The 11198-nt window shown below is 41.5% G+C and overlaps 1 protein-coding gene across 1 annotated transcript; it reads right to left on the bottom strand.

Annotated features, from left to right (window-relative positions):
• Window positions 1–540: 540 nt before the first annotated feature.
• PMAIP1 (phorbol-12-myristate-13-acetate-induced protein 1) lies at window positions 541–4273 on the bottom strand. The gene is made up of 2 exons (XM_069746239.1): window positions 4102–4273; window positions 541–1058 (listed from the first exon to the last, which is right to left on the bottom strand). The coding sequence occupies exons 1-2, from the start codon at window positions 4253–4255 to the stop codon at window positions 946–948; spliced, it is 267 nt and encodes an 88-aa protein (XP_069602340.1). The 5' UTR covers window positions 4256–4273; the 3' UTR covers window positions 541–945.
• Window positions 4274–11198: the final 6925 nt, after the last annotated feature.

Raw genomic sequence — 11198 nt, 5'->3', positions numbered from 1 at the left:
GACATATATTCTAACTCCGTGCCGGAGTGGATTTTACGTGCGGCTGATACTCTTTGAACAAATTTTGACACAATTTTTTTTTTAGCAGTGCATGGTTAAAAAGTGGCAAAATAAGTATATATATATATATATATATATATATATATATATATATATATATATATATATATATATATATATATATATATATATAGTGTGGTCCAAAAGTAGGTAGATCGCATGTTTAATAGGGTTATAAAGGGGAAGATTTATCAAGCATGGTGTAAAGTGAAACTGACTCAGTTGCCCTTAGCAACCAATCAGATTCCACCTTTCATTTTACAAAGAGTCTGTGCAGAATGAAAAGTGGAATCTGATTGGTTGCTTAGGGCAACTGAGTCAGTTTCACTTTAGACCATATATATATATACATATACACACACACTGATACACACACACATATATATAATATATATATATATATACATATATATACAGTGTATTAGTGTGTGTCTATGTATATATATATATATATATATATATATATTTTTTTTAGTTTTTCATCTTGTATCCATTTGTCGGGCGGACCTGTCAGTCTCGCCTTCCTGCTTTCTCCCGGCGGGTTGCTTTGGAATAGCAGATCCCATGCTGTACAGTTGATTATCACGTAAACAGTTAATGGTTAATTTCCAGTCTAAAGTCCAGTTTGTCCTCCTAAGTTTCGATTCCACCGTCGCCTATAATGGCGCCTTTTGATCTCCATGTGACGATCACTTTCTGGCCTGTAAATAATAATAACACCTTTCATCACGGCGGCTCGCAGTCTTCGTCCGATCCTCTAATATTGGACTCTGCGGTTGCAGGTTCCTCCTCCCGGTGGCGTGCGTATCCCTTTATGATATTTTTTTTTAATGTCGGCCTTTTATTCCACTTTTGCCGTTTTTTTTTAACCCTTTATCCCCGCAATCAGGTTCCCGGACTCAGCATCTTGGCCACGGCGTTCAGAATCTTCTGCCTCATGTTGTATTTATCGCCGATCAGGCGCAGCTGCTTCGCCACCTCGACGACAATTTCTTTGTCTGTTGCGAGAAGTGGAAATAATTAGTGTTATCGATTAATGATTAATATTATTCTTTATTCATAACACCTATGCATCAAGGAGCAGAGCCGCCTAAAAAGAAAACGGGTATGAACTAGCCTACTTTTTTTAAAATTGATTTTTTTAATGATGATGATAATGTGTAATTTCCCTTTAAGAATTAATTTAAAGGGGAACTCCATCCAACTAAATTCCCGGATGGAAATGGCGCGTATTTGGCGCCTGCGAGCTTGAAGGGACTTTATGACTAAGACCTGGCCAGGTCCTCTAAGGTGAAGAATTCTTCATTCTTAAAGATACATGACTCGGGTTCCACTCCCAGAAGAAATGGGTCACAACAATTAGAAGATGAAAAACAAGTGACGCCGCTGACCTATATATCGGGGTAATTAGTCACATGACCTAAATACAGATCTAATGCCAGTATATAACCTAATATGTTAATCCTGGGGCGGTGATTTTACACCCATGAAACTATGTGTCCTATGTCATCATTATAAGGCATTTTCTACATTTTTCATTATTCTCAGAAACTTTTTAGGTCCGGTTTTGAGAATTTTGTTCATTTCAATTTAGGTGCCTGTGTTTTTAAGTAAAAATTAAAGTCACGGTGTCTAATAAAAAAAATCTAAAAATATTACATTAATGTATGATTTTTTTTTAATATCAATATAAAAGATTTTAAAGAAATGAGAGAGCTCCTGTTCTTAAAGATGGCGGAGGTGGAAGGTAGCATTGATTTTTGGACTATTTTTTATCATATTATATAATATCAATATAAAAGACTATAGAGAAATGAGAGGGAGCTCCCAAAAGATGGCGGAGGTGGAAGGTAGCGTTGATTTTTGGACTATTTTTTATCATATTATATAATATCAATATAAAAGACTATAGAGAAATGAGAGGGAGCTCCCAAAAGATGGCGGAGGTGGAAGGTAGCGTTGATTTTTGGACTATTTTTTATCATATTATATAATATCAATATAAAAGACTATAGAGAAATGAGAGGGAGCTCCCAAAGATGGCGGAGGTGGAAGGTGGCGTTGATTTTCTTAACTATTTTTTACTACTTCTATCAAATAATATAAGAAAATATCATTGCATCAGGGGTCGAGGAGGTGTGAGGTTGCATTTTATATAGGTATATGAGGTTGTTCACATGTATTTTATATAAGAAACGTTTTGAGAATTTTGTTCATTTTTTCTTAGGTGCCTGTGGCTTTAATCTAAAAGTAAAGTCACGGTGTCTAATAAATAAACATAAAAATATTACATTAATGTATTTCTTATATCAGTATAACATACTCTGTAGAACTAAGAGGGCTCCTGTTCTCATAGATGGAAGGTAGAGTTTCTCGATTTTTGGCCTTTTTTTCCCATATTTCTATCTTACAATGTATAATTATAAAGATATGAAAGAATCTTTGCAATAGGGGTCCAGGAGGTGTGATAAGTTATTTGTATGCAGTTTATATAGAGAAAGTCTGATTTTGAGAATTTTTAAAAATTTTATTTTAGGTGCCTGTGGCTTTAAATTAAAATTAAAGTCACAGTGTCTAATAAAAAAAAAAAATTGAAAAATATTAGATTAACTTATTTTTTTTTTTGTAGAACTGACAGAGCTCCTTTTCTCATAGAGGGTGGAGTTTCTTGAATTTTGGACTTTAAAAAAAAAAAATTCTATGTTATACTGGAAGATAAAAAAAAAGGATCTTTGTATCAGGGGTTCATGAGGTTGTTCATATATAGGGAAGGTCTGGACACCAGTAATGGCATCTCAATGGGGTGGAAAGGAGTTATATGAATAAAGTTTTATTATAACACACTGTATCTTCGCTTTACAAATCTGACATGGAAGAGTAAGAAAAAAAAAAAGTGTTCCCTTATCTATAACTTTAACTTTTCTAAAGGTTTCCAAAAAAAGTGCAGAAAAATCTTTGGTGTGTGACCTTAAACGAACAGCACGGTGGCGCAGTGGATAGCACAGCAGCCTTGCAGCACTGGGGTCCTGGGCTCTAATCCCACCCAGGACAACATCTGCAAAGAGTTTGTATGTTCTCTCCGTGTTTGCGTGGGTTTCCTCAGGGTACTCCGGTTTCCTCCCACATTCCAAAGACATACTGATAGGGATTCTAGATTGTGAGCCCCATCGGGGACAGTGATGATAATGTGTGCAAAACTGTAAAGCGCTGCGGAATATGTTAGCGCTATATAAAAATAAAGATTATTATTATTATTAACTTTCATGCGATGTAATCAAATCACGGTATAATAAAAAGTTCTGCAACTTTTTTACTAAACTTTCTGGTTCACTTCTTTATCATTTTCAAAGCTGCGAAAAAAACACATCCTTTAAGCATCCTATTAATAGAATGCAATCCGCAATTTTTGTGCACATGTTGCGTTTTTTTTTCCCGCGAAAAAAAAAACGCACCGCGGTAAAAAACGCAGCATGTTCATTAATTTTGCAGATTTTTCGCGTATTATTTCCCGCTATTTAATGGGAAGCTCCGGGAAAAAACGCGAAAAATCCGCACAAAAAACGCGCAAAAAGCGTGAGAAAAAAGCATGCGGATTTCCTGCAGAAAAAGTCCGGTTTTGTTCAGGAAATTTCTGCAAAGAATCCTGACGTGTGCACAGAGCCTAATACTTTTCCTCTGATTGTTCCACTACTGATGTAAAATACTGTCCAAATCCTGAACGTGTGAACGCGGCCTTAGGATGAGGATATAAATGCTTCTATTTACTGACAGCAAACACAGATCTGTAAAGTGAAAGGATTTCCTAAAGTTTGACACCTTTTTGATCAGATACTGATTACGGGGTATGTACATAAAACAGAAAAACTCCTTACAGCTTATACCAAGAAACCATCACAAAAATCACAAAAGAGTGAGTGACAAATCCAGCTCTGCTACATCTTAAAATGTAAAATGAAAAATTTCAGCTCTTGGGGAACTATAAATCCCAGCATATCCTGAACAGACAATAAATAATGAGTTAAAAAAAAATTGGGAAATTACCTGCAGGTGGCAGCTTTTTCCAAGAGGGTGTCCGGGGCTTCATTCTTGCCTTTTGTGGGGCGGGTATGGCGGCGCGGCAGACGACACAGACCACGGGTAGTGCGACAACGGCTGCGACCAGAATCACTACAAACACATCAGCTCTCGTGGGCATCCAGAGAAGAAGTGAGCTCCAGCACCCAGGAAGGCGGATGATAAGTGACATCTCTCCACCCAGTGGGCATTTCCCAAACAGGAGACTGAATGAGGAAGCAGAAGTCACCAAGTGACATGTTCAGGCCTATCTCCTCCAACGTGGCCAAAAACACAACACCAGGAAGGCTTTCTTTTTTCTTTTTTTTTTCCATCTTGTGTTTTTGTTTTCTTTTTCTGGCTTACTGTATCATCCATCTACTATAATTCTGTGTCTTATATAACGCCAACATATTCGGTAGCGCCGTACAAAGATTGTAAACACATTAATCATGAGGCCTAGCAGCAAAAATCCTAACTCCCTCTGAAAAATAATAGTAGGCAGATAAATATGGTATAGCTGCGGCCATGGAAGGACGTAAAGACACGGAGAGGGACGATCACATCCACTATGACGCCCCTTTCATGGCCCCTATAGAGTATAATTCTACCCCACAGTGAATTCCCCCCCAAAATTTACTGTCACTGTAATAATAATAATACTGATTTTATTTCTATAGCACCAACTTATTCCACAGCACTTTACATTTTAGAGGGGTACCCTTTACATGAAAAATATGATGTCCTCATAGTGCCCCCAGAAAACTATGATGCCACCACAGTGTCCCCAGCACAATATATTTCTCCCACACAGCCCTCCCAATGTAGTATGATGGCCGCACAGCGCCCCCACACAGTGTGCTGCTGATACAGGACCCCCAACATAGCATATTGTCATTACAGTATCTCCCCACAGTACCCCCACATACATAGTATGATGCCCCACCTCGAATAATAGCCCCAACAGTTCATCGCAAAGTGTGACACCCTAAACAAACATTATGATGCCCCCACAGTAACCCCCTACAAATTATAATGGCACAATAGCTTCTCAACACTGTATGATTTCCCCAAAGCTCCCCACATACAGTATGATGGCCCCCACCGTTTGGTTTAATTGTATCTGTATCGTGAGCGTGTAGATACCATTAGAATTGTGATGACAGGCAGATGGGGGAAGGCCGTGCCATTTGGAATTGGGTTCCCAGTGGGCACACAGAGAAGCAGTGTCAGTCACTGACACCGCTCACCTCTCCCTCGACCAGCTCCCAGGATGTCGCACACAGGAGCAGAGGCGTTATAGTCATCTCTGTACTCTGCAAGGAACTCCGGCGCACGAAGAGGACATCGGACGTCGCAAAGCAGTGACATCATCACACCGTCCAGCGCCCACTGCTGCACCAGATGAAGAGGAGACGTTGAGCGCTGGACAGGAAGCCTGGATTAGGCGAGTTTAAACTTTTTTTTATTTTATTATTTTCCTAATGAATGGAGGCTATTATACCAGGGGCCTGTGGGGACATAACAAGAGGGGCTGGTATGGGGACATAAGGAGCTCTCTATGGGGAAATTCCAAGAGGGACTGTCTATGGCGTCGTAAGGGGCTGGCTATGGAAACATAAGAGGGGCTGTGGGGACATCACAAGAGGGGCTGGCTATCGGAACATAAAAAGAGGGAGTTGGCTATGTGGACATAAGGATCTGACCATGGGGACATTACAATAGGGGCTGGCTATGTGGAATTAATGGGCTGGTTATGGGGACGTTACAAGAGGTACTGGCTATGGGGACATAAGGAGCTGGCAATGTGGGCATTACAAGATGGGCTGATTATGAGGACATAAAAGGCTGGCTATGGGTACATTACAAGAGGGGCTGTGGGGACATAACGAGAGGGCGACCATACTGTATTGAGTGCTGTTGGGGACCTTATATTGGGAGCTGTGGTAACCATACTGTGTAGGGGACTAAGGGGGACATTATACTGTATATTGAGGTTGTAGTGGATCTCCTACTGTGTGGCATGCTTTGGGGGACAATATACTGTATATAAGAGGATGTGGGGCCATTATAATGTATCGGTGACTGAGGGAGCAATAATAATCTATGGGGTGTTGTGGGGGCCATTATACTATACAAGGAGGGCAATGGTGGAAATCATACTGCATACGAGGCTGTGATGGACATCATAGTGTACGAGTATATTGGAGCTGGTGTGGATATTATACTGTATTTTGGGGCTGCAGTGGACATTGTAGTGTATATTGGGGGCTGTGGTGGATATCATACTGTGTGAGATGCTGTGGGGGACATTGCACTGTATATAAGGGGCTTTTGGGCCATTATACTGTATCTGTAGCTGAAGGGCCATAATACTATATGGGATCCTGTGGGAACCATCATACGATATAATGGGGGTCTGTGGGGGGCATCATACTGTATGGGGGCTGCGATGGACATCGTAATGTTTATTGGGGGCTGTTGTGAATATTACACTGTACTGATGATGGTTCTGTGATGAATACAGCATCAGAACCATCATCACTACGTGAATACATAACTAGAACCATCAATAGTACATGAATACAGAACCAGAACAACCATCACCACATGAAGATGTCACCACAACCATCATCAGTACAGGGATACAGACCAGAACCACCATCAGTACACTGATAAATCACCAGAACCACTATCCATACAGGAATATGGCACCAGAACCAGCATCAGTTTTCTTGCAAACTGTATTTTGCTTGCATGATGGATAAAAAAAATTATACGTTTCCATTTATAATGGGGTCTGTTTAGCTTCCATTGGGGTACCTGCCAAATTCTGCACACCTTAACTAAAACCAAATGGCCCCATTATAGTTAATATTAGTTTCCATGACTGTCCTTGGATTTGACATTTCAAATATAGGACGTCAGGGATGAATATCGCTATTTTTTCCTAGCATTGCATGAATGGTCCACAATGAATGAATCCATATCTAACTATGAAAACACACTCCCAGTTGAGACTGAAGTACACCACTTTTTTTACTTTTGTTGGCATTTTTTGGTCAAACAGGTAACAATTCTAGTGGAAGTGATCATCAGAGCTTGTTACCTGACCCATCTGAGGGGGAGGGGAGGTGTGTTAGGGGTCCTGTTACCTCAAGGTACCTTCACACTGAGCGACGCTGCAGCGATCCAGACAACGATCCGGATCGCTGCAGCGTCGCTGTTTGGTAGCTGGAGAGCTGTCACACAGACAGCTCTCCAGCGACCAACGATGCCGGTAACCAGGGTAAACATCAGGTTACTAAGCGCAGGGCCGCGCTTAGTAACCCGATGTTTACCCTGGTTACCATTGTAAAAGTAAAAAAAACAAACACTACATACTTACCTTCCGCTGTCTGTCCCCGGCGCTGTGCTTTCCTGCACTGACTGTGAGCACAGCGGCCAGAAAGCAGAGCGGTGACGTCACCGCTGTGCTTTCCGGCTGGCCGGCGCTCACAGCCAGTGCAGAGAAGCACAGCGCCGGGGACAGACAGCGGAAGGTAAGTATGTAGTGTTTGTTTTTTTTACTTTTACAATGGTAACCAGGGTAAACATCGGGTTACTAAGCGCGGCCCTGCGCTTAGTAACCCGATGTTTACCCTGGTTACCAGTGAAGACATCGCTGAATCGGCGTCACACACGCCGATTCAGCGATGTCAGCGGGAGATCCAGCGACCAAATAAAGTTCTGGCCTTCTAGCCCCGACCAGCGACATCACAGCAGGATCCTGATCGCTGCTGCCTGTCACACTGAACGATATCGCTATCCAGGACGCTGCAACGTCACGGATCGCTAGCGATATCGTTCAGTGTGAAGGTACCTTAAGTCTCTGATGCATTCCTTTACATGGTGGCTGAGGGTTCCCATGTGGGGGAGGTGCCATCGGCTTCATCTGCCTAGGGCACAAAAAAAAACCTTGTGCTTCTATCACCTTGTTATTACATTGATTTGGTTGTGGAATTAGTGGTGTGGTCATTTCTGCAAAGTGTCCCAGGAGCCGTTTTGCAACATAACAGCACCAGGCTGCATATTCCTCATGCTACTGTGAGCAGCCTGCTTAGCCTAAATTTTCTACCGTGGCCTGCAGCATCTCCGGACTTGTCTCCCATCAATCTCAAATGATGTCATTGGTCGGTGATTTCACAGGCGCTGTCAGCAGCGGATCTTGATGATTTGCCCAATTGCATTAATTGTGGCAGAACCACAGATGATTGACCTCTAATAACCTCACTGATAGCATCCTAGGCTGTAAGTGCAGGGATTTCTGCACATGTTTCGTACTCCAGACTGGATAAAACAAGAGGTTTTGAAAGAATTTTCCCACTTGAGAGTTGAGAGGCCTCCCGGCACTTAGCTCTTGCACCGACTACCTTTGCCATTTGGCACACCTACTCCCATTCTGTGATAGTGAAAAGGCTGTGGTGATGTCATGGCTGAGCAATGGCCCGAAAACCATTACAGAGTTTCTCCACTAATTGATGTCCTATTATATCAGATGGGTGTGTGTCTGATACCCCCTTCCCCCACGAACAGCTGTCACCAGCTTGATATTGTGGCAGACCTCAGTGCAATTTTTCACATATGGATGTTGCCACTAATGAAAAAGAAAAAAAACATGCATCATCGATAGATTGATTGACACCTTCTGATGAAGCCCACGTTTGGCGAAACGCGCGTCAAGGTGCTAGCTACCCTCTATTTTTATTTTCTCTGCTGGCACATCATGTCTCAATGTATATATATATTACATATCGTCTTTATTGTCTGTTGTAATATGCTATGTGGCAAATGTGGGTCCTTTACCTTTTTGGGCTCCCCTGAGGTCTACATGACTATGGGATTTGTGTTCATCAAATCTATGATTATATTAGTTTCTCTATGTGTCTGTCTTCCATTACAACTATTGTTAACACTTTGGGCTGCTCTTAAGTTTTGATGATTGTCAGTCTCATTCTATATTTGTTCATTATGTTTCTTAATTGAATTATATGATAAGGGGGAGGGGAATTCTTGCCTCTTACACCAGGGATATCATTGGTCTTTTATATGGACTGTTGTACCCTTTGGACTTTTTCGGCTGTTTATCCTTTAGTCTTATATTTCCCATACCGTCCACTGATGTTTTTTTTTATATACCTGTTAATAAACTTTGCCTATCTTATAATGTATTACTTGTTTGTCCCAGCTCTTTTCTTTTGCGTACTTTTCGTCTACTGTTGATATTACTCCTATTTGAATTCTTTTTGGTTATATAAATTTATTTTCTAGATGATTTATTATATTTTGCAGAAGATATGTAGGTTGGTATTAATGATAGATTAGTCTTCCCCTGTGTATGACGATCACACCCAATAATCACACAATACAATTCTATGTCACATGCCGGTGCGGACTCCTTATTAACCACTTCCTGCTGGAGATCCCCGAACAAGCGACATCTACGATTTCCACTGACTGATTACATCAAGTGTCTCCTCTTCCAAAAATGTTCATTTTACAGCTGAGGTATCACGTTGCAGATTCTTCTGTGACTGGGTAAGCAATGAGTAATGTGGTGGGGGGAACAGTAATGATGATGTTTGGAAATTTCCAACTCAAGCAAATCCCGGGAGCACGGATGTAGAAAGCCCTGTAAGGGCATGGGAAAAAAATGGTATATGCAGGGCCGGGACAAAGTATTTTGGTGCCCTAGGTATATAAAGCCAATAATTCTACCCCACCCAAAAGCAAAGGAATAAGTCAGAGACTAAGGTAAGAGGACCCCTATTGTACCTCCCTCCTCCCTCTCCGATGGCTTAGGCTTGGTTCCCATTGCGTTAATGGGAACGCGCTAATGGACAGCGTTGCACGGCGAAATTAACGCCGTGCAACGCGTCCGTTAGCGCGCCCATTCACGGCAATGGGAACGCGCAGCACTAGCGCGTGCCATATTCGGCACGCGCTAGCGACGCGCCGGTGTTTTGTGGCGCGCGCGGACGCTGCTTGCAGCGTCCGAGGCGCCCCCGCGGTCCGTTCCCCGCTCTCGCAGATCGGGGATCTGCGAGAGCGGAGACGTTACCGCGACCCCAGAACACGGCCCCGGTAAAAACATTGCGTTAGCGCAATCTGCTAGCGCTAGCGCTAAACGGATTGCACTAACGCAATGTGACCCTAGCCTTAGGTAAAAAAAAACTGTGAAGACCACTTCCACTAGAATTGTTACCTTTTTCACAAAAAAATGGCATCAAAAGTAAAAAAAAAGTTGTGTACTTTAGGGATGTGACTTAACAGGGAGTGCAACTTCAAGGTTAGATACAGAATCAATCATTTTTTGCAGACCATTTAAACAAAACAGGGGAAAAAAATAGCGATATTCATCCCTGACGTCCTATATTTTAAATATAGAACCCAAGGAAAGTTATGGAAACTACTAAAGCGTAACTATAATTGAGAACATTGGTAATATATTTATCACCAGAACCATCATCGGTACATGGATATGAAGGTAGAATCATCATCAGTGCCTAACTAGAGTACCAGAGCCATCAATAGTACATGAATATGGCACTCGAAACATCATCAGTAAATAAATACGTCACCAGAACCACTATCAGTACATGAATATGTCACCAGAACCACCATGAAAAAATTAATACATCGCCAGAACCTCCATCACTATAAAACTATGTCACCAGAACAAACATAAGAACATGAACACATGACCAGAAACAAAAGTAGTTGAATACAAGAACCAATCTTAGCACTACAATCCATTGTAATATCAAGTCAGCCCCGTGAACAACTGTATCTCATGAACCTGGCTATAACCCTACAACTTTTTATTAACAGCTATCATCAGACTGCGGACCATTCAGGAACCACAGTACTGATGAGAATTAGTCAGTATCACAAATACACATTTACATCCAGGTACCTTATAAATTACATCTTCTCTGGAGTTGTCATCTGCAGACCTCCCTCTTCTCTTCTTCTCGGGTCTTTTGCAGCACATCCCTACACAGTGCCATTAAAAAGAAAATGTTCTGTGTATAAAAATATCTGTT

This window comes from Ranitomeya imitator, chromosome 1 (assembly GCF_032444005.1).
Source record: "Ranitomeya imitator isolate aRanImi1 chromosome 1, aRanImi1.pri, whole genome shotgun sequence".
Taxonomy (NCBI): Eukaryota; Metazoa; Chordata; class Amphibia; order Anura; family Dendrobatidae; genus Ranitomeya; species Ranitomeya imitator.
This window is presented reverse-complemented; position numbering and strand designations above follow the sequence as displayed.

Excerpts from the sequence above, each read along its gene's own strand:
- PMAIP1 (XM_069746239.1), bottom strand. The coding sequence starts at position 4,255 with ATGCCCACGAGAGCTGATGTGTTTGTAGTGATTCTGGTCGCAGCCGTT. Across the intron at positions 1,059-4,101 it reads GAAAAAGCTGCCACCTGCAG|ACAAAGAAATTGTCGTCGAG; the intron begins GTAATTTCCCAA and ends TTCTCGCAACAG.